The sequence below is a fragment of the Hippocampus bargibanti genome, linkage group LG02, assembly GCF_051943395.1.
Source record: "Hippocampus bargibanti isolate YZ-2025 linkage group LG02, ASM5194339v1, whole genome shotgun sequence".
NCBI classification, from domain to species: Eukaryota; Metazoa; Chordata; class Actinopteri; order Syngnathiformes; family Syngnathidae; genus Hippocampus; species Hippocampus bargibanti.
In genome coordinates, this window is record NC_142735.1 from 4,367,089 (window position 1) to 4,391,562 (window position 24,474).

The 24,474-nt window shown below is 40.0% G+C and overlaps 1 protein-coding gene across 4 annotated transcripts; it reads left to right on the top strand.

The window, feature by feature from the left end:
• The first annotated feature begins 630 nt into the window (after positions 1-630).
• Positions 631-24,474, top strand: bod1l1 (biorientation of chromosomes in cell division 1 like 1). 4 transcript variants are annotated; one of them, XM_089021472.1, is made up of 24 exons: positions 631-841; positions 5,231-5,355; positions 5,428-5,618; positions 6,510-6,947; positions 8,018-8,167; positions 8,260-8,420; positions 10,320-10,416; positions 11,545-11,671; positions 11,754-11,814; positions 12,666-14,151; positions 15,285-15,340; positions 16,108-16,225; positions 16,307-16,345; positions 17,976-18,014; positions 18,096-18,139; positions 18,228-18,297; positions 18,367-18,404; positions 18,480-18,633; positions 21,024-21,512; positions 21,586-21,650; positions 21,743-21,827; positions 21,906-22,035; positions 22,205-22,276; positions 23,251-24,474. In XM_089021472.1, the coding sequence occupies exons 1-24, from the start codon at positions 725-727 to the stop codon at positions 23,390-23,392; spliced, it is 4,494 nt and encodes a 1,497-aa protein (XP_088877598.1). In that variant the 5' UTR covers positions 631-724; the 3' UTR covers positions 23,393-24,474. The 4 variants fall into 4 exon arrangements, with proteins under 4 accessions (XP_088877598.1, XP_088877606.1, XP_088877615.1 ...); XM_089021480.1 differs by having other exon boundaries at positions 18,370-18,404; XM_089021489.1 differs by having other exon boundaries at positions 735-876.

The following is a 24,474-nucleotide window of genomic DNA, read 5'->3' on the forward strand; positions in this document are numbered from 1 at the left end:
ACATTATCAAATGTCCTGAAACGTTATTTGTGTGGACTAAGCAATTTTCCCTAAGCTATCTTCATTAACGTGTCTTGATTTAAACAACTGGTTAATTGAACCTAAAAGTAATTAAATAGAAACAAAGCAGTTTAAACAAATTAATTCTAATACTTTGACATTATTGTGTTGATTTCAAGGAAAAAATTGTATTAATTTATTTTTTTAAACATTTATAAATACACATTTATTTATGTAAAATTGAATTGATTTATTGGCAGTGAAATGCTACACGAGTAAACCAAGCAATTTTGTATATTCGTTATAGTTTTTAATAGTTTGTTATTTTTTAAATAAGTAAAACAATACATTTTGGATACATTTGTCGATTGTTTGCTTCTATTTATCAAATAATTGGATGATCGATTAAAAAAAATCCGTGACACTGGAAATTTAGAGTCGATTTATCAAATAAGCAATTTATGAAGTACGAGTCTGTTCTCACATATGTAATTAATTCAGTGTTTTTCGCGTTTATTTTATGAAATAATTTTCATCTATACAATCGTGAAAAAAATTATATTTAAAAAAAAGAGGAAACGTGTGTTCTACTTCCGGTTCACGAAAACGTTTGTACTCTTCCGGGTCGAAACCGCTTACATCGTTGTGTACCAAAACAAAAACTTTCTCTCGGTGCCTACATGCTTACATTTAATGATTACAAATTAATTGGTTTGATTTCATCATGGAGGGTTTACCACCAGGTGATCCGCAACTAGTGTCAATGATCGTCAATCATTTAAAAACACAAGGACTATTTGACCAGTTCAGGAGGGATTGCCTCGCAGACGTCGACACGAAGGTCAGAATCAGAATCAGAATCATCTTTATTGCCAAGTATGTAGAACACACAAGGAATTTGTTTCCGGTAGAACACGCTGCACTAGTATCGTCGTCAAAAAAACTGCTAAGTGGCACTATACAGTTCCATTTTGGCTACTGTTCAAAGAGTTCAAAGAGTTCAAAGAGTTAATGGCTTGGGGGAAAAAGCTGTTTAAATGTCTGCTGGATTTGGTGCGCAACATAACGATATTTTCAAAGTACATTATACATTGAACGTTTCTGTGTGAATTTCTGTTCATAACCTTACGGCACTTGTTGGAATAAGCTAGCCACCTACAACTGTTTAAGTACTGATACTAAAGTACTCATTGTCTTTCCATCCATCCATCCATCCATCCATCCATCCATCCATCCATCCATCCATCCATCCATCCATCATCCATCCATCCGTCCCTCCCTCCCTCTTTCAGACCGCTTCATCCTCATTGGGGTCGCGGGGGTTCTAGAGCCGATCCCAGCCGTCTTTGGGCATCTTTGGGCACGAGGCGAGGGACAAACGGAATTGGCTGCCAGCCAATCGCAGGGCACACAAAGACAAACAACCATTCACTCTCGCACTTGCACAATTTCGAGTGTTCAGTCAGCCTCTCAGTGTGGTGATTCCATGTTCTCCCACGGCCTGCGTGAGTTTTCTCCGGGTAAGAAGACTCAGGTTTCCTCCTTCACCCAAAAAGATGCTTTAAAGGACAACCGACGTCTCCGGACAAGTTGTGTCCATAATTTGTAAAATGGCTTCAAACAACTTCTACTGAGCGTATTTTAATAAGATTCCACCGCATATAGCTATATTTTACCCTTTAAGACTTGCACTGAATATTCAGGAAGTCTTGTTTTTTAGTTGGTGACGAGTCCGTACGTGATGACGCTAAAGGAACGCCTCTGACCGAAAAAAAGACGCATTGTAGCGGTCCTTCCATAACGTCAATGTATTTTGCTGTACTTGTTTGGTCTGGGGACCTCGTGTTGCACCCAAAAGACACCAGAAGAGGGCGTCCAAGCTCCATATAAGGAATTTATAAGCCTGTGGAAACAGAGGTGACCACAGGAGGTCACTATTTTGTGCCTCTTTTTCGGTGAGACGTTTCCCCTCAATGTTGCCTTATAATGGCACGGAATAAATTCTTTAATCGATTGCAAACATGTATGATTTCCTCTTCAGAACTATTTGAATCATATTCATAACTGGATGTGTAACAAGAAAGCATATTCTCCGAATCTGAAGCCATTGTTTTGATTCTCCAGTAATGCAAGACGTCTTGGCGTGACGTCACAAACTGCGGGCGGGACTTTCTGAAAATGCCCAATTCGCAGCTCAATTTTTTGCAGCTTTTGGACACTTTAAGTCATTTTTATTGGTGTTTTGCATTTGAATAAAAATATCATACGTTTTGGGTATTTTAGATGCTATAAAACGTTTTTCTGATGTCAGTTAAGAAACAAAAAAGTGACGTAGGTTGTCCTTTAAAGGCTGATTGAACACTCTAAATTATTAGTAGTGAATGTGAGCGTGGATAGTTGTTCATCTGTGTGTGCCCTGTGATTGGCTGGCAACCGGTTCAGAGTGTCCCCCGCCCACTGCCCGAAACGGCTGGGATAAGATCCTGCACCTCCCCCTCCCCATTCAATAATCTGACTTTGTGAGGTTTATAGGCGTAAAATATATTGATAAATGTGAAACTATTTATGATGCCTATGTCCTGTCAAGTAATGGTCTTCTTATTTTTTTGTTGAACCACACTAATTTTACATTTGTAGTGACGGCATACTACAAAAGAAATATGTACCAAAAAGTATATCTATCGTTTATTCATTCAATCTTGGAAAATAATTATTCAGCCATTGTAGTATTGTACTCAGTGTGAAATATGTGCCTGTTTTATTCAAAACATGGCTAAATCGCAAGAAATTTGAAACATTGTACAATAGTTGTCGCAAGTTGCAATAAATCCTAATAATAAAAAATATATACAGGTAACATCCGAGTTACGACCGGCTTCAGTTCTGACAAAACGGTCGGAAGTCGAAATCCATTCAAAATGGCCGACGTGACGTTTACATGACAGGAGAGTATACGATTTAAATCTGTTGTTTTTAAGCAGTTTTCTATTGACTACTATTATATACCAAACTGCTTACAGTTCATTTATATATTTTATAACTTTTAGTGTCCTTGTTATCATTTTATATTTCATATTATTGATTTTTATTACTGTATAACTGTACCTGTAATGTATACAAAACTGTTTACTGTACAGTTTGTTTATAAATGTTATACTTACTCTTTAGTGTCCTTTTTATAATTTTATATCAAGGCACTTCGAAATTAAATGTATTATGATTATATTATTGATTTTTATAATAATATTAATAATACTACTACTAATAATAATACATTTCATTTATAAGCGCCTTTCAAAACTCTCAAGGTCATTTGACAGTCTCAGGATAAGCTTTTCTGTGGGGGAGTAGTGGCAGCCACACGCGCTAGCGTTCACACAACTAGTTAGAAAGCTAGCCAGCTAGCTAATACATACAATGATAATAATAATAATAACAATAATAATAATAATAATAATAATAATACATTTAATTTATAAGCACCATTCAAAACTCTCAAGGTCACTTTCCAGTCACAGGATACAGTCACTAATAAATAGTTACCTAGCCAGCTAGCTAGCTAAACGACAGCTAGTTAGATAGTTAGCGAGCCACCTAGACAGCTAATAGATAGCTAATAGATAGTTAGCTAGCTAGCTAATAGATACAGTAATAATAGAAGTTACTATATTTAAAAGTTCCATGCTTTAGAAGGCCCACAATGGAAGCACAGAAAACCTGAGGTCAATCTGAAGTGAACAGACACAGCCTGTTGAACTGTCATCTTCATGTAGGAGATCTGGCTTTGGACTAATTTACGACTTGGTCAACTCCTACACAGGACGAGGTCATTAGCCATGTTACAAATCTATCAGTTCATGGAAAGGACAACCAATTAAAATGTCTATGTTCTGTTGTTTTATAGTTGTTGGTGCTTGGGGCGTCTAAGGGTGTGGTGTTCAAATCAATTACTGTATAACTGTACCTGTAATGTATACAAAACTGTTTACTGCACATTTAATTTATAAATGTTCTACTTACCTTTTAGTGTCGTTTTTATAATTTTATATTTCATATTCTCGATTTATATTTTATATTTAAATTTTATATAGTGGGTTAAAGAAAACACTTGTATGTAAAGAATACAGCTGTTGAAAAATCGCTCTGTCTCCTAACGACCAGAAGAGGTCGCCCGACACAGGCTCGGACTCCGAAGGAAAAAAAAAACAGGTATCTGCACTGTATAACTATCACGCAATAGATTGCTGTGCGAGTGTGTGACATGCTGGCTGGCCAAAATTGTAGTACACATGTAGTACACCGGCTGCTTGCATGTTTGGTGCCAGGTGTAGAATAAAAAAAAGGGGGGTCTGGCGGTCATGATCATAAGTACGGGTGGTCGTAACTCGCGTCGGTCGTAACTCAGATGTTACGTCTACATATAAAACAGATTAATTCGGTTGGTTAATGGGAATTTTTAGAGCACATTGAGAAATCCAGAACTCAGATATTAAGCATGACCACGATAACTGCATGTATTGTTGAATACAATATGGTAGATGAAAATAAAATATCAATAGTTGTCAGAGATGTTTGTTTGGACACTGTGAACAAAGCCTCGAACACTGCAAGATTGTCTTTTACTGCGGTCAGGGGACGCAGCCATTCATGAGCGACGCCCAACTTCTGCCAAGCCATTTATTGAGGGTATATGCAAATTTAAGTGATACATTAGTAAAACACAGTCTTCTTGATTTGAATACCACGCCCCTGGGCGTCCCATCGTAAAAGCACCAGCACCCACAAAACAACAGAACATCGACATTTTAATGGGTTGTCTTACGATGAACTGATAGATTTGTAACCTGGCTAATGATCTGTTCCTGTGAAGTAGTTACCATGTCCTAAATTCCACCCTAGGCCGATTCTCCTACATGAAGATGACAGTTGAATAGGCTGTGTATGTTCACCTCAGATTGACCCCAGATTTTCTGTGCTTCCTTTGTGAGCCTTGTATTCGGCCACACTAAGCCTACAACAGCATGAAATCTTTAAATATGATAACTTCTATTCTGTCTATTCTCTATCATCAGTTAGCATGTATTTTGCCTTTTGAAGGAAATGTATGATGTAGATTATTTTAACATTGACTATTATATATTATTTACAACATACCACAATAAATTAATTAAGCATCTATATGTATTATAACTCAATGCACTACCTCATTCAACTTTTGCATGTTTTGCAGCCAGCTTATCTGAACCTGAAACAGCGAGTGGACAACTTTGTCTCCAATCACCTCTCCAACCATACTTGGAGCCCACAGTTGAACAAAAATCAGCTGCGAAACAACATCAGGCAGCTTGTGTTGCAGTAAGTATACATTTGCTCTCCATGTTTTCAAGTTTCACGTGAAACTTGAAAATAATCAAATGAATTCATTAGATCTGGCATGCTGGAACAAGGAGTAGACAGAATCGTGGCCCAGGTGGTGGATCCGAAAGTCAACCACATCTTCAGGCCAGAAGTAGAAAAAGTGGTCCACCAATTTATGTCGCCTGGTACCAGCAGTGATGAGCTGCCAATGCCGATGCCTTCGACGGAGATCAAAGTGGATGCTGTCGTCCTACAGCAAGGTGCCGTTCATGTGGTCATTCAGTCACCTTTTCAACCTTCCATGAACTCCCAGGGTGATGTTCTGTGATTTCATTCTACAGTGATACCTCGTTTTACGAACCACTTGATTTACGAACTTTAACAGTTCGAACATTAAAGAGACAGGCATGCGACAGAGAGAGAGAGAGAAAACACACACACACACACACACACACACACACAAAAGAGAGATGACAGAGCTTGAAACAAAAAAACAACTGGAAAAAAAATAAAAGTGAAATGGTGAAAAAAATTGATAGAAAACAGTGACATTTGGACACGTTTCAACTTTGATAGTTCAAAAGCAGTGTGTAGACTGGAAGGTTAAAATATCCCATCAATCGGGCTCCACAAATAAGCCGCACAAGCCATCTGTACACTTGATACAAAAAGCTATCAACCCAGCTAAAGAGAACACAATTGATGAGGAAAAAGGTAACATTATCGCGAGAAAGCACCTCCAGTGGATCGTTCCTCAAGATGGTGAAAGAAGAAGGCTACGTTCCTCATCAAGTGTTTAATGCTGAGGAAACCGGCCACTCCATTCCATCAAGCCATCAACGACCATCACAAAGGTAAATAAAACGACTTTATTGTGCAGTACAGTTTATTTCTTTAATTATGATACTGTAGCACATTTATTATACATAAAATAAGGTATATTTTGTGTCGTTTTAAGACTTCGAAAATTAGAAAGTAGAAAATTATGTTTTATGGGGACCTGGGAACGGATTATTCTCATTTTAATGGTTTCCTATGGGAAATTAATTTTTGGGATACACAGTTTTCGCCTTACACACTCTGTCTGGGAACCAATTAAGTTCGTAAGCCTCTGTATTACTGTAGTTAGAGATATCGTGTTTTTTTTTTAGCCTCTACATCTGAACCGACGCCCACTGCTGCCACAGACGCTTTGTCCATATTGGACACCATCACTTCTCTCAACCAGGAGGTCAACATCAGGTCCACAGAGAAGGCCGGTAAAGACCGCGATGAGGATGGTGAGCAGGACATGAGTCTGGATGAGGAGGAAGACATAAAGACTGAGGAGGTAGAGGCAGATGAAGCAAAGCTGGTGGCGGAGCTCCAAGAATTAGAGGTGAAGGCGGACGACCTTCCGGATCAGATGGACACTGGGAAGGAAATTTCCACAGAGGAGGTAAAGATGGAGGAGGAAGATCTCACAACTGAGGACCAGACTGAGGAGAAACCAAAAGCGGCTGGTAAAACAACTGAAAAACTTTCAGAGGATAAATTGGAAGAAGATAGCTACCAGGCCAAACAGAAAGCCAAAGAGAGGATAAAGGAAGGTCAGTGACCAAGTGTGTCGTTAAACAATTCTTCTTTTCCTTTCGGTTTTTCCCTTCAGGGTTCGAAACCGCGAATCACTGTCCTCCATCTTCAGAGGTTTGATTTGCATGTTTGTTTCGGCCAAGCTTTTACGTCGGATGGCCTTCCTGACACAACCTGCTGTATATAACCGGGCTTGGGATGAAAAACTCCTGTGTTTATCCCACACCCCTAGCTATCCAGCTGTCTATCTATCGAGCTGACTATCTAGCTGGCTACCTAGCTAGCGAGCTATTTGCTAACTATTAGCTATCTCGCTAGCTAGCTGTCTAGCTAGCTATCTAATAATAATAATCTTCTTTTCCTTTCGGCTTTTCCCTTCTCGGGGTCGCTACAGCATCCACTCAACCTGGAAGCAACTCAAACTGAGAGAAAGCTAGCTAGATAGCTAGCTAATAGATAGCTATTAGCTAGCTTGCTATATAGCTAATAGATAGCTAGCTAGATACTACTACTACTACTACTACTACTACTACTACTAATAATAATAATAATAATAATAATAACAATAATAATACATTTCATTCATAAGCGCCTTTCAAAACTCTGAAGGTCACTTTACAGTCACAGTACAAGTTTTTCTGTGGGTGAGCAGCGGAGGCCACACGCGCCAACCTTTACTCTGTCTATTAACTATCTATTAGCTAGCTAGCTAGCTTTCTATCTATATGTTATTCCGGGCTGAGTGAATGCTGGCGCGTGTGGCTGCCGCTGTTCACCCACAGGAAAATTTATCCTGTGACTGTAAAGTGGTGTTTTGCATTTGACTAAAAATATCAGCTTGTGTGTTTTGGGTATTTTATAAAACATTTTTCTGATGTCAGTTAGGAAACAAAAAAATGGTGTCGGTTGTCCTTTAAACATATAAGCATTATATAAGCCTCAAACATACATTTCATACAAAATATAGCACTGAAGCGACTTACAAACAAATTCACCTTATGAACGACCACTAGGAACGTATGTAGTTCGTAAGTTGGGGAGCGTCTGTACTGTATTTAGTGTTGGTTTGTGGCGTTGTCATTTGCAGAGTATTCTTTGGAGGACTCGGACTTGGATGGGTTGAGTGACATCACTGTGAGTTCTGTGCACACCAGCGACCTGTCATCATATGAAGGGGAGAGCGATGACGATCAGCCATTATCCGATTCCTCTGAGGAGGGCGAGCATGTACCTGATGGTCTCACTTCTTTTTTTTCTGTCTTTTTTAAATACAGATAACAATATGAATATGTCAGCTCATGTTTTCCCCCTTTTTATTTCCACTTTAAGGTGTGAACTCAGAAACAAACAAAGCGGGTGAAGACACTGGAGAAGAAGGCAAAGAGAGTAAACGTCGCCGGAAGGCCTACGTGCACAAGCCGTTCCTTTATTCCCGTTACTATAGCGACTCAGATGACGAGATCACTGTCGAAGAACGGCGGAGGTCTGTGGTGAGTTGGACACATAAGGATTCATCAAATAATTTACATTGTTATTTTGTTAGATATGTAAAAAATAGTTTACGTCTGCACTTCCACACACATTTAGAAAATGAACTTGTGGACCTTGCAAATATAACATGACTTAAAAAAAATAACAAAGTAATCAGGCTGTTATGTAGGGTGTAAAAATTAAGCAAATTCCAATCAACTTCACAATGTCATAGAGTAGAATTTTTAAATCACAAAAAGTGAAAATGTTTCAAAATAACAAGTCGCGTTACATCATCATGGATCCATTTGGGCCTCGCCCTTGCCTCATTAACGCATTTTGACACAGATTGGCTCAATTTAGGAACTCCACAGCACCTGCGCAAGTCTATTACGATTAGCGCATATTGCTACATGATCTTAAGACTTGCGCTGAATATTCCGGAAGTCTTGTTTTTGAGTTGGTTATGAGTCCTCACCCTACTCACTGTCGCCCCTGACTCACGGTCAGGGGGCGTCACTGAAGGAACGCCCCTGACCGAAAAAAGGACACATTGTAGCAGTCCTTCCATCACGTCAATGCATTTTGCTGTACTTTGGTCTGAAAATGTCGTGTAGGACTAAAAAGAGGCAGAAGAGGGCGACAAAGGTCCATGTAAGGAATTAATCAGCCTGTAGAAACGGGCTTTGTCGCCATTTTCTGCCTTTTTTGGGTGCGACATTTCCCACCCCTGATGCCTCAAAATGACACGGATTTTGATTCTCGAGCAAGGCAAGACGTCTTGCCGTGACACCACGAACATGGGGGCAGGACCTTCTGAAACTGGCCACTTCCGGTTTCAAATTTAAGTACTTTTTAGACACTTTAAGTGATTTTTATTGGTGTTTTGCATTTGACTAAAAATATCATACTGCGTGTTTTGGGTATTTTAGATGCTATAAAACGTGTTTCTGATGTCAGTTAGGAAACAAAAAAAATGGTGTCGGTTGTCCTTTAAACATACATTCCGTACAACACATAGCCCTGAATCAACTTATGAACAAAAACGTCGGTTGTCCTTTAAAATTGTTCGTTGATATATTAGAAACATACATTTGACTGAAATAATGTTTTTTTTTCATTTGCAATTTAGAAATATGCTCCAATGAATTTATTTTGGTTTATTTCAATCAGTTTTGCATACGTTGTTGGTTTAAATCAAGCCCCTTCCATTTTAGAATTAGGTCCCATTTTCAGACATGGCCCGCTTTTTTTCATTTCCCAGATGCATCCCTGCATCATTTACGGAATGAGTCAACAGTCACTCATTGTAATTCATTGTTTATTGTACTGTCAACTGCTCAAAATATTTACTTCACTCTTGACCTTTACCACCTTCTTTCTAAAGTTAATATTCAGGGTGACCCAAAAATATGCGTCCTTCGATTAAAAAGCCATTTATTTTGTTCAAATTACAACCACACATTATTCAGTTTATGGAGGGAGGGTGACCCAAAAGATGCATCCGACTGAGTCCCTCACTGCAGCAATGTTTTCTCCCGAAAGAGGCGTGTGTAAAAGTGATTGACAACTTTGTCAGACGAGTACAGGTTTCCTTGCAACGAAATGGTGGACATTTGGAACACATCTTGGGAAAGCCAAAAATTGACTAAGAATTTAGAGAAATAGCTGAAACTCTGGTGAATGGTCTTCCATAAATTGAATATTGTGTGGTTGTAATTTGAAAGAAATCGCTTTTTAATCAAAGCCACAATTGAAATTTTCATGGGTACACATCTTTTTGGGTCACCCTGTGCTTAAAAGGTTGCAAGTCCATGTTTTGTGACTCAAATCTATTCATGTTTAATTTGAATGAATATTTGTTTTTCAATTCAATCAACTCATGTATTTTGTGTGTATCACCTCAATGTTATCTTCAGGCCAAGGACAAAGAGGAACGTCTGCTCAAGAGGCAGCAAAATCGAGAGCGAATGGAAGAGAAACGCAAGCAGAAAGCATCGCAGTCTGAAGAACAAGGTCGCTCTATTTTTCATTGCCCTCCACACTGATTGATTTGTTGTCTGGATGTGCGTGTCCACCTTTCAGCATCGTTCTCTACCAGGTCCAATCTGTTTTTGTTCCTTTTGGCACATAAATGACTAGAAAAAATTGATACATTCAAGCCAGAAACTGCTGAGCCATTGATCTAAATACACTATTCTCTTTTTACATCAAATTAATGTCCGACTCAAACATTTAAAGGACAACAGATGTCACTTTTTTGTTTCTTAACTGACATCAGAAAAACTGAAAGCTGAAAGCTGCGAATTGGGCATTTTCAGAAAGTCCCGCCCCCAGTATTTGTGACGTCACGCCAAGACGTCTTGCATTGCTGGCGAATCAAAACAATGGCTTCAGATTCGGAGAATATGCTTTATTGTTACACACCCAGTTATGAATATGATTCAAATAGTTCTGAAGAGGAAAGCATACATGTTTGCAATCGATTAAAGAATTTATTCCGTGCCATTATGAGGCAACATTGAGGGGAAATGTCTCACCGAAAAAGAGGCAGAAAATGTCGACCTCCTGTGGTCACCTCCGTTTCCACAGGCTGATAAATTCCTTATATGAAGCTTGGACGCCCTCTTCTGGCGGCTTTTGGGTGCAACACGAGGTCCCCAGACCAAACAAGTACAGCAAAATACATTAACGTGATGGAAGGACCGCTACAATGCGTCTTTTTTTTTTGTCAGGGGCGTTCCTTTAGTGACGTCATGTACGGACACGTCACCAACTCAAAAACAAGACTTCCTGAATATTCAGTGCTTGTCTTAAAACGTAAAATATAGCTACATGTGGTGGAATCTTGTTAAAATGCGCTCAGTAGAAGTCATTTCAAGCCATATTACAAATTATGGACACAACTTGTCCGGAGACGTCGGTTGTCCTTTAAGATGAGAAAATATGTCCAAACCTTCAACTGTTTTCCTTTACTTTATTTATTGTATGTGGACTCTTGCCTAATACTAATTTACTGTATTTAAACTGGTCAAATATGGCCTTACATCTGAAGATTGATTGTATTCTATTTTTTATAGATTGTATCCGTCATTCAAAAGCAATCATCCAATTGTGTTACTTGGGCATCGTGTCACTCCTCAGATCACAAAAAACAGAAGAGCAGCCCGCCTGATGGGCTTGAGACGCCCAGAGCCAAAGAAGCCCGTAAAGAGCGGAAAGTTCTGGAAAAAAAAGTTGCTCTCAGCAGAAAAAGGAAGCTGGACTCAAAGTGAGTCTGAAAGGTCTCATTATTATTATGTTGTTGTCCCCCCCCCCCTTAATATAATCTGCTCATATTTGTGTTTGTTTAGGAAAGAAGGAGACATGACCAACAAGAAAAAAAGAGAAGCAGTAGACACATCAAAGAAGCCAGTAAGTTACTGTCATCTTGGTTGAAACGAAATAAACAGTAGCATGGTGGGATAGTTGGATTGGATTAATTGACTGTCTTTTGTTTGATTTTAACTCCTCTATTTGTTCTTGTGCATGTCATAACATGTCATAACATTGCTGCTGTGAATTGGGAATTTCTCCATTGTGACAGTAAAGGTTATTTTATCTTATCTTATAAATAACATCTCATTTAGTATTGCAAAATGAACCATTATGTCATTGATTGTTAAATGATCACATGACAGAAGAGTGTGGAATTTAATGCCTTTCAGTGAGTCTCCCATTTTGGGGCATTTTTACATTTGTATTTGTAGGTTAAAAAAAGTTACAATATGAAATAGTGCGAGACTAATATGAATTAGTCTCGCACTATTTCATATTTGAACTTTTGCCCAAGTAACACAATGTACATTTCACTATGACGTCCCTGATCCACTGGTGAAAATGATGCTTTGATCCTCTCCTCTTTCATCTAGAACTGCTTCATACGACAAAGAGGGTGCAGAAAGCGATTAAGATTGCATTAGTCTCGCAGTGGCGAAATTTCCATTTCGCAGCAGCAAAGTGATGAAAGGAAGAGAAAAGGAAAGGAGTAGAAAAACAAAATACACTCTCGCGGCGCCATCTTGAAGTCAAAAACAAAAAAAAAACAATAACAAATAATCTGACGCAACACAAAGGACACACCGTCATTCAATCTTAAGCGCTTTCTCCACCTTCTTTGTCGTATGAAGCTGTTCTAGATGAAAGAGGAGAGGATCAAAGCATCCTTTTCAGCAGTGATATATAAAAATAGTTAAAATGAGCTTGAACTATTTTGTCCTTTTCAGGAAGCAAAATCAACACCATCGCGCAGCCTACAACAAAAGCTGGTGCGAAATTTATCCGAGCCTTCGGCCCCCGAAGAGAGTTCCAGAAGGTTAAGCGGGAGCATCTCGGAGGATTCCGGAGACCCCAAGTCGCTCCTTGACAAAACTCGCACACACTCCTTCATCCTGGACTTGGAGTTGGCCTCCCAAGAAGCGCTGAGGCAGCGCTCCGTCGGAAAGTTTGACCGCCCGTCCCGTAAGGAGCAGAAAGAGAAGGAACGTGCTTTATCGGAGGAGCATCTCAAGATCAAACAGAAGCAGGAGAAGAAATCTGAACCCCAGACCAATGAAACCCAGCAAAAGGATAATATTTCAGTCAAGATGTCCTCCGACGAGAAAGGTGAGAAGAAGCCAAAAGGGAAAACTGACAAGAAAATAACTCCTGCGAAGGAACAGAAGATTTGTAAGGCTGACGAGTCTTCAGCCAAGAGGATGCGAGCCCAGTCTGTTGACAAAGACAAAATCCGTGACAAAGACAAGATGAAAGACGACAAGATCAAAGGTGACAAAACAACAACCAAAAGTGATTCAAAGCATATGCTCCGCCCCGATTCTTCTGGCTCCTTGGAGGATCGGCCTGAGGTGACACAGCGAGCGGATGGTGGCAAGAAAAAGGAGAAACGTCCCAAAGACATCTTGAAAAGATCCAAGAGCCTCAGTCAAGTAGACAAACTCAAAACTGAAAGCAAAGAAAAGATGAAAGCCGAGCACAAGACTCTTGCTGACAGTGAAAATTCCCCCAAAAGAGTCAAAGCAACAGAGAAAGGAAAAACAATTGGAAAATCCAAATCCAGAGAGGAGCTCAAATCTCACCCCGCATCAAAAATGGACAAAAAAACTCACGGCTTGGACATCCGTGGGTCATCCGGTAAACCTGAGAAGGAGAAAAAGAAAGAAATCACTGCGAAGGAGCAAAGGAGAAGCACTGAAGAGCCCGACGTCAAAAGCGCAAAGATAAAAATAGACAAGAAAGAGAAAATCCATGAAGAGATGAAAGCGACCAAAGAAGACAAGACAGAAACGTGTCTTTGTATCGAGGCCGAGGAGGTCCAAACGCCAGAAACGGTCAGCATTTCCTCCTCCCACGATACGCATCAAATTTTCAGCGACATCTCGCACGAAAACGAAACGAGAATTCCGGAAATGCCCGTCGTGCCTCCCGAAGCAGACGCTCTGCTGACGCTGGTGGACGTGTGCACGTCGGCCATGGATGCCAGGCTGCACGCCGCCGCCGGCCAATCGCAGGTGACGCTTCAAGACGCCGACATGAAGATGAAAGAGGCGGCCCTCGCGCTGCTCTCCATGGATCCCGACAGCTCCATGCCCCCCGGTTTTGAGGAGGCAGCGCCCGAGGACAAGCAAAATAACACACAAGAAGATATTTCTGAAACGGCGCCCTTTGCTTATCAGATCATGACGACCGCTGATGACAAACGGAACAGTGACAGTAAGTCATATTGTTTGTTACTCATAAACACTTTGACACGTTTGGCTTTTTGGCTTTTAATTTCAAGATGAACTTGCAGTATAGACGCTCCCCAACTTACAAATGAGATACATTCCGAACGGTCGTTCATCAGGTGAATTTGTTCATAAGTTGATTCAGGGCTATGTGTTGTACGAAATGTATGTTTAAAGGACAACCGACACCATCTTTTGTTTCCTAACTGACATCGGAAAAACGTTTTATAGCATCTAAAATACCCAAAACACGCAGGCTGATATTTTTAGTTAAATGCAAAACACCAATAAAAATGAGTTAGTGTCCCAAAACGACTTCAAAATGACCTTGGGATGGCGAGTTTCAGAAGGTCCCGCCCCCTTGTTCTGGACGTCACGGCAGGACGTCTTGCCTTGCTCTAAAATCAAAACAATGGCTTCAGATTCAGAGAAGATGCTTTCTTGTTACTCATCCAGTTATTAATATGATTCAAATAGTTCTGAAGAGGAAAGCATAAATGTTTGCAATCGATTAAAGAAGTCTTTACGGGTCATTTTGAGGCATCAGGACTTATATGTAGCTCCCAGAAAGTGCACAAGATGGCGCCCAAGCTCCGTTGGAAATGGGCTGATTTGTCTGCTGGAAATTTGTGTCAACTAGTATCAAATAGTAGTCTTGGTGCAACACACAACGGTTCACCATCACGCTATTTATGTATTTTCCTTCTAATTTCGCCATGAACACGGATCAACACAGTTTTCAGACCAAACAAAGTACCCAAAATGCATTGTGTGCGGCTTTCTCGGTCAGGGGCGTTCCTGACGTGATGTCACGTCAGGAACGTTTTATTATTTTATTTCATTATTAAAATTAACAACCGGTCTTTGATCCTTGAAAGCAACCAGTAACGTATATTCAAAGGTCGAGAGCAGATGATTCATTTCCACTGGAAATGGATGGATTGGAATTGGAATAAGAGTCGCTTGTCTTGCGAGTTGGCAAGACTTTAATTTTCAGCTATGTCATTTACATGACATTTTTGTTTCATGATCAAATGTTACCGAAAAGCCAAACGAATGTCCCTTTGAACAGTGAGGGCTGGTTTAAATGATGACATTGTGGTGTTTTCCTTTTGACAGATCTATCTAAAATGGATGCAGCAAGCGTTCAAACGTCCCTGTTGCCTGCTATTCAGGTAAGTCACCTTTGTTGCCTTTTAGCTTTTATTTTGGCTATTCACATCTTACTTTCTTCAGGAAATGTATTATTATTATGATTGTTTTTATTATTATTATTATTATTATTGTTGTTGTTGTTGTTGTTGTTGTTGTTGTTATTAGTAGTAGTAATAGGAATAGTGGTAGTAATAGTATCTAGCTAGCTAGCTATTAGCTATGTATTAGCTAACTGGCTAGCTAGCTTTTTATCTATCTTGAGTTACTTCCGGATTGAGTGAACGCTGGCGCGTGTAGCTGCCGCTGCTCACCCACAGAAAAACTTATCCTGTGACTGGAAAGTGACCTTGAGAGTTTTGAAAGGTGCTTATAAATGAAATGTATTATTATTATTATTACTATTATTATTATTATTAGTAGTAGTAGTAGTAGTAGTGGTATTATTATTATTATTAGTAGTAGTAGTAGTAGTAGTAGTAGTAGTAGTAGTAGTAGTAGTGGTATTATTATTAGTAGTAATACTAGCTAGCTAGCTATCTAGCTAGCTTTTTCTCAGTTTGAGTTACTTCCGGGTTGACTGAACGCTGGTGCGTGTGGCTGCCGCTACTCACCCACAGAAAAACGTATCCTGTGACTGTAAAGTGACCTTGAGAGTTTTGAAATGGCGCTTATAAATGACATGTACGACGATGATGATGATGACGATGATTATTATTATTGATTTCAAACGTTTAAAAATGGAATTTGATGAATAACGTGACCTGTTTGTGTGCATTTGTGCGTGTAGGAGAAGGATAGCAAGCAAGGTGATGACCTCCTTTCTCATGAAGAAGAGTCCAAAGCTGACAAGAGAGGTACTGATTCACTGCTGGCTGAAAAACAAGTAGCAGCTGCTGATGAACACGGTTGGTGTATTTAAATGAAAATATCTCAATATTATTAGGGACTTTTTTTAAAGTATTGATGCTGAGTGTTATATTATACAGAAGAGGCATCAGTCAAGGAGCAGAGTGACATCAGTGTCGGTATGTAAAGGTGTTTTCCTCAAACACTGAACACTACTTCATTAGGTACATCAGCACTGTGTCATGAGATCCAACACAAGGAGGCAAGGATGCATCTGGGCCGCACCCTTGCACCATGTATGCATTTTGACAGCCACTGGCGAAACTTTGGAACTCCATTGCACCAGCACCGGCGCAAGTCAATTACGATTAGCGCATATTGCTACGTGATCTGCGCCCCATATGACATACAGTAAAGTCTCGTTATATCGATATTCAAGGGAGTCCGAAAAAATATCGATATAACCGGGACTATCGATATATCCGACCCTGTTTGCATGTAATTTTCTCCGTGCGTGCATAGAAATAGTATCGATATAACCGGGACTATCGATATATCCGATATCGATATAACGAGACTTTACTGTACTTCTGTTAAAATAGCTAAAGAAACAAATGTATTTAAAGGACAACCGATGTCACTTTTTTGTTTCTTAACTCACATCAGAAAAACATTTTATAGCATCTGAAATACTCAAAACACGCAGTATGATATTTTTATTTAAATGCAAAACACCAATAGAAATGACTTAAAGTGTTCAAAATCTGCAAATAATTGAGCTGCGAATTGGGCATTTTCAGAAAGTCCCGCCCCTAGTTCGTGACGTCATGCCAAGACGTCTTGTATCGCTGCAGAATCAAAACTATGGCTTCAGATTCGGAGTATATGCTTTCTTGTTACACATCCAGTTATGAATATGATTCAAATAGTTCTGAAGAGGAAAGCATACATGTTTGCAATCGATTAAAGAATTTATTCCGTGCCATTATGAGGCAACATTGAGGGGAGATGTCGCAACGAAAAAGAGGCACAAAATGGCGACCTCCTGTGGCCACCTCCGTTATCCACAGGCTGATAAATTCCTTGTATGGAGCTAGGACGCCCTCTTCTGGCGGCTTTTGGATGCAACACGAGGTCCCCAGACCAAACAAGTACAGCAAAATACATTGACGTGATGGAAGGACCGCTACAATGCGTCTTTTTTTTCCGGTCCGGGGCTTTCCTTTCGTGACGTCACGTACGGACTCGTCACCAACTCAAAAACAAGACTTCCGAATATTCAGCGCGAGTCTTAAAACATAAAATATAGCTATATGCGGTGGAATCTTATTAAAATACGCTCAGTAGAAGTCATGTGAAGCCATTTTACAAATTATGGACACGTCGGTTGTCCTTTAAACAGCAATTGAAAACTGTTCATTTTCCTTCAGAGGTTTTAACTTTGGTCGTCTGCCATCTTGCCTTAGCGATATTTAGCGATATCACCTTACATTTGTTTTGGTGCGTTCCTAAGTTGTGGTAGAGGATATTTCGGGCTTTTCCGTGATTCGCCGGAAACTGCCAAAGGGGGCTAACTTGCCCCTCTTTTTTAATTTCCCATATGTCATATGTGGTGCATATCATGTAGCAATATGCGCTAATCGGAATAGACTTGTACTGGCGCAGTGGAGTTCCAAAGTTACGCCAGCGGCTGTCAAAATGCGTCAATGGCGCAAGTGGCAGATGCATCCCTGCAAAAGGAACAATGCAGATGTTAACTACCGGTAATTACTTACTGAAACACTGAACAGCTTGCCTTTTCTTCATCAGGCAAAGAAGATCTGAAAAAAGAAGAGCAGGGGGAACATGGTGCTGAATTTGTTTTGGATTATTTGTTTTATATTTTAATGCCGGTTTGATTCCTCATTGTCTTTGTCGCCAACTATCCAGGTGACATCTGTGAGTCAGAGAAGAACTCTGAGGTGTCCGACAAGGTAACACTTTATATTAGTGAGTGGAACATCCTTGATGCTTCGGGTGTTGGTGTTTTTGTAATTTGGTTTTTGTCTTTTTTCTTCGTAGCAGGACAACGGACGTCAACGCAAGCTGTCCGGTCAGACTGTCGCTGCAGTCAATGAATGCGCTCATAATTGTAAGGGGGACGATGTTGAAAATGCAGTAACATTGCCAAATTGATATTTGACAGCATTTTCATTTTCAGCAGGTGAAGATGAGGATTCAAAGGTGCCGTTATTTAAGGTCAGAGATGGCCCGCAATGGCAACAAATATTTAACTGGGTGGAAAAAAAAAACTAAATCAACATTGGTTTGCAGGAAACTGAGCCGCCGAAGACTGTCGAGGTGAAAACACCACGCAGGGGACGGTCGTCCAAAGCCATGGAAAAAGGGGAGTTGAAGCAATTGGGCAAGAGGAAGAGGATTGCAAGTCGCAAAGGGAAATATTCAGCAGCTAAAGGAAACGCTGATGGTAAGTAAAACATTGTCCGGAAAGTAATAAACAAGTCTGCTAATGTTTTTTTTTAAAGCATAGTCATTGCTACCTTGACTGTAGATTTTCGTACTTTGATTGTAAGTGAATCGTTTTGATTTCAACATTAGGAATTTTCAATGTGCACTCTCTTTAGGTTGATGTGTGTATTGAATTACAGTAAAGTCTCGTTATATCAATATTCAAGGGAGTCCGAAAAAATATCGATATAACCGGGACTATCGATATATCCGACCCTGTTTGCATGTAATTTTCTCCGTGCGTGCATAGAAATAGTATCGATATAACCGGGACTATCGATATATCCGATATCGATATAACGAGACTTTACTGTATTATTATTATTATTTTGCCTTTGGGACCAAAAGGAAATTCTGATTCGATTCTGTGCTGATCATATTTTAACTCATAATTGGAACCAACCATCATTTTTATTTATCATTCGGGCTCAAACTCATGAGTTAATCAACTACCTAACCGGTCTGGGTCGCGTGATTTGGCTGTACAGTCATCCCTCGTTTATCACGGCTAATGCGGACCGGGACCACCCGCGATAGACGAAGGACAGCGATGTAAGGGACCCTACATGGATTGGTAAAATTTACATGTGTATGAGTACCAAAAAAATATTCATAAGGCCAAATTTAGTGGAACACAGTATAGGACATGCATAAAGAAGCACAGTAAATGTTTATAGTACAGTACATAAATCAGAATCAGAATCATCTTTATTGCCAAGTATGTAGAACACACAAGGAATTTGTTTCCGGTAGAACACGCTGCACTAGTATCGTTGTCAAAAAAAAACCTGCTAAGTGGCACTATACAGTTCCATTTTTGTAAATGTAATCCAATCACGTATATACAGTATAATTTTTACAGGTACACTACTCATCCTTCTTGATGTAACATGCCGTAGATTCATTGACTTTGTAGTACAATACAATACAATACAACACGATACAGTGCAGTACAGTACAGTACAGTAGTGTGCAGTACAGTACAGTACAGTAGTGTACAGTACAGTACATATGGATGGCGCGCAACAGTGGCATAACTTTCACCTTCCCTTAGTTTGTCAAATAATTTGACTTTTTCCTCTTCTTTTTGCGTACTCTGGATGATTTTCAAAGCACAGGGCATTTAGGAGCCAGTGTTGGGGGGGGTCTATTAACTCATTCACTGCCATTCATGAATTTATTCGGGAATTGAAAATGACGTAGAGCATTTTTCATGCTGGGGTGCTGATAAAGCGCTGGCCAAGGCCTCTGGCAATGTTTTTTTTCCCCTTCCACAAGGGGGTAGCATTTGTTAGTGCTTTGTTCCAGCTTCAGCTGTTGTTCAAGCACTATATAAACCACTATGTATGTATTGCATTGTATTTTTGGATAGTTACCCTCATTTCAAGTGGATATCACTCCAGACTCATATAATTTAGGAATTAACTATTTTTTTCTGATGACAGAAGAGAGTATAAGGTGTCTTACGCTGCATTGAATGTTTATGTAGTCCTAAAACTCAATATTATGTGGGTCCTAGAATTTGACTGACAATGACAAAAACCACATTTTTGGTCATCTGGCAGTGAATGAATTAAATTAGTATTTTAACTGCAGTTTCTGCACAGCCATTTTGAAAAGATGAAATGGAAAAGGGAAGGAAATCAAAACTAGATTTGTATCCGAATGTGCATTGAATGTTTATGTCGTCCTAAAACGTAATATTCTGTGGATCCTGGAATTCGAGTGACAATGACAAAAAAACCTGGCACTGGAGCGGACACATTTTTGCTCGACTGGCAGTCAATGAGTTAAGTACGAAAGAAAATATGAGAATATGTACTGTACATAACCTGAACTCACGCGATGCAAGAGCAGGAGGAGGGATAAACGTTCAGATAGGTTGAATGCTGTCAAGTCGTGCCATCTCTCGGCCAATCAGCTTCGGCTTGAGTCAGCATGAAAACAAATGAAAAAAGAAAAAACAGAATTGATAGTGCGGCATGAAAAAAGTCAAGATGATTGATGTACAGTAAGCAAAGGGATGAAAATTTTGTTGACATTAATCGTCGACTCATTGTCAAGTGTGATCAAATGACACCAAAGTTTTTGGTTACTTAACTAATTTTCGGTTCTGTGCATTTACAGCACAGAAATGCCTCAAAATGGATGAAGGAATTCAAAAATAGCAACAGTAAATCTAATGAATGCTGTATGCTGCTGTCTGTGACCCGCTGTTGTTTTACACGACTGGACTGTAGTGACTTTCGCTGCCATTTGCTGCCTTTTTTTAGGTTTAAAAAAAATGTGATGTAATCGAACTGTAAAGTATTACTGTATCTCGGATTGAAATGGTGACATCATTTTCAGATGAACCGGCAATGAAGAAGAAGAAGAGGAAGAGATTAACCAAACCTGGAGAAACTCAAATGCTAGACATGAAGATCGAGAACACCACCAAAGAGGAAACCCTGAAGGACAAAAGTAAAGAGCCAACTGTGGACGCAGTTGAAGAGCCCACGATGGACAAAAACGATGAGACTGGAAAGACCAGAAATGAGGAAGCTGTAAAGGACACGATTGTAGAAACGATTGCGAACATAAGTGAAGAGGCGACTATGGAGACAATCGAGGAAGCCATTACAGACGCCGCAGATGAGTCCACAAGTCAAGAGTCCATCACGGACACACCTGTGGAGTCCATCACAGACACACCTGTGGAGTCCATCACAGACACACCTGTGGAGTCCATCACGGACATACCTGCGGAGTCCATCACGGACACACCCGGGGAGTCCATCACGGACACACCCGGGGAGTCCATCACGGACACACCTGTGGAGTCCATCAAGGACACTCGTGAGGGACTTTCACTTTGACACAATCTTGTTTATGATGATTCATAATGACTCAATCGGTTGAACACTTTCAGCTTCTTCGTGCAAAGCAAACGAGGAGCCAAAGGAGGATAGCAGCAATGAGAAGAAACCGGATGAGGTACGTGTACGTGGACATTTTGGAAACCTGACTTGACTCACTTTGTCGTTCCCATATTCTCTTTGAATCCAATAATTGTGGAATGTCTTTAGATTGACGAGCAACAAGGTTCCATTCCCAAAAAGCCCGCTCGGAGGGGAAGACCTCCCAAGGCCGCGACGCCCTCAGGCGACTCAGGTTCTTTCTTTGTTGTCTGACCGAAAAGAACAAGAATGCGTGGTAACTTTCTGTGTGTCTCTGCGTTCCCGCTGGCAGATAAGAGAGAGAGAACGGCAGGAGAAAAGGAAGTGAAGCAGAATGGCAAGGAGCAGGAAGACGAGGATGACGGCAAAGAACCGAAAGGCAGAGTTACAACACGCCTGGCCGCTCATCTGGAAGCTGAAAGGTGATTCCTCATGAAGGCTCGGCTCGATAAATGTCAATATTGCACACGTTTTATATCCCTCATTCTAGAAAGTGACCATTGCATAATACAGACGCTCCCCACCTTTCAAACGAGATACATTCCGCGTGGTCGTTCGTAAGGTGAATTTGTTCTTCAACGCCTGTTTCAGGAATAAGCCGAGTAAACCTTCCACGAGGGCCAGTCGACAGAGTGGCAAAGATGAGACTCCAGCTAAAGCGCGGTAAGTTCATCCTCATCAGATCGCGCTTAAAGGACAACCGACGTCACTTTTTTGGTTTTTAACTGACACCAGAAAAACTTTTATAACATCTAAAATACCCAAAACACACAGTATGATATTTTTAATCAAATGCAAAACACCAATAAAAATGACTTAAAGTGGCCAAAATCTGCACAAAATTGAGCTGCGAATTGGGCATTTTCAGAAAGTCCCGCCCCCAGTTCGTGACGTCACGCCAAGACGTCTTGCATTGCTGGAGAATCAAAACAATGGCTTCAGATTCGGATAATATGCTTTCTTGTTACAAATCCAGTTATGAATATGATTCAAATAGTTCTAAAGAGGAAACCATACATGTTTGCAATCGATTAAAGAATTTATTCCGTGTCATTTTGAGGCAAACGGGCGGGGAGGGATATCTCACCCAAAAAGAGGCAATAAAATGGCCACCGAGCTGTGAGGAATGAAGCAGCCCGTTTCCACATGCTGATATGTTCGTTTCATGGAGCTTTGATCCCTCTGCTGGCGGCTTTTGTATGTAACACACGGTTTAAAAAAAAACAGTACAGCAAAATACATTGACGTGATGGAAAGACGCTACAAGGCGTCTTTTTTACGGTGAGGAGGCGGTCCTTTTCTGACGTCACGTCAGTAGCCGTCACCAACTCAAAAACAAGTCTTCCTGAATGTTCAGAGCGAGTCTTAAAATGTAAAATATAGCTATATGTGGTGGAATCTTATTAAAATACGACCAGTAGAAGTCATTTGAAGCCATTTTACAAATTGTTGACACAACTTGTCCGGAGACGTCGGCTGTCCTTTAAAGGACAACCGACGCCATTTTTTTCTTTCCTAACTGACATCAGATGCATCCCTGCATACATTTTGAAGAATTGTGTGCTTGCTTCGGTGCTAATTTCTTCAGACCCACCATTTTTGACTGTAACTGCAAAGCGTTGTTTTTGCCCATCTAGTAGGAGCCCAGCCCAGGCAAACGTCACTAAGAGGCCACGCAAACTGGAGGCCAGCCCCGCAGGTGTGCGAACGCCAGGGGGGCAGAAGTCCGAGGAGTCGCCGGCTAAACGGGGGAAACGTAGTGTACACAATTGCACTTAGATTTTATTGAGTAACATTCATTTGTGATTCCGATGACGATCCATCATTCCATTTCATTGAAGTGCAGTTCAAGTAGGGTTGATTCATGGAGGGCACACATGCTTGAGAAATTTCCAGTGTCATTTTTAGAGTGAAATATTCATTCTGTGAATCATAAAATGTGTTTTGTTTTACTCCTTTTTATTTTTTATGATTTTATAAATAGATTTCTGTCTTTAATATGTCAGATGGTTATAACTTTATGATAAAGAAACAGAAACAAAAACCATGTACGCTTTCATTTTTTTTTTTAACTAAATATCACCGTCATGAAGTCTGACTTTACATTACTCAGAAAAAGTTGAGAGGATAGTCAAGTTTTGTGTGAAATTTCAAGATGAACCAGTAAAACTTTTGAGGTTAGCTTAATTTGGCCTCTTGCTAGCTATCTACGTAGCTAGCTAGATATTTGCGATCTAGCTGGCTAGCTATCTAGTCAGATGGCTATAACTTTATGATAAACAAACTGACACAAAGCCTTGTACGCTCATTTTTTTAAACTAGATATCGCAGTCTTGAAGTCTGACTTTACATTACTCAGAAAAAGTTGAGAGGATAGTCAAGTTTTGTGTGACATTTCAAAATGAACCAGCAAATCATTTTATAGGTGAGCTTAATTTGGCCTCTTGCTAGCTAGCTACCTAACTCTACTTACTATCTAGCTGGTTAGCTAGCTATCTAGTCAAATGGATATAACTTTATGATAAACAAACTGAAACAAAGCCATGGACGCTCTCGTTTTTTTAAACAAAATATTACCGTCAGGAAGTCTGACTTTACATTACTCAGAAAAAGTTGACAGGATAGTCAAGTTTTGTGTGAAATTTCAAGATAAACCAGTAAAACCTTTTAGAGGTTAGCTTAATTTGGCCTCTTGCTATCTAGTTACCTAGCTAGCTATCTATTCGCTATCTAGCAGGATAGCTAGCTTGCTAGCTAGCTAGCTTGTGACTGTAAAGTGACATTGAGAGTTTTGAAAGTCACTTATAAATCAAAGGTATTATTTATTCATTTATTTGTATTAAAGTTTTGAATTCCCATGA

What these genes read in the sequence shown, in the direction of transcription:
- bod1l1 (XM_089021472.1), top strand. Translation starts at nt 725, where the DNA reads ATGGAGGGTTTACCACCAGGTGATCCGCAACTAGTGTCAATGATCGTC. An exon ending in TGACAAACGGAACAGTGACA is followed by an intron (nt 14,152 to 15,284) that starts GTAAGTCATATT and finishes TCCTTTTGACAG; the next exon opens with ATCTATCTAAAATGGATGCA. An exon ending in AGCTAAAGGAAACGCTGATG is followed by an intron (nt 18,634 to 21,023) that starts GTAAGTAAAACA and finishes CATCATTTTCAG; the next exon opens with ATGAACCGGCAATGAAGAAG.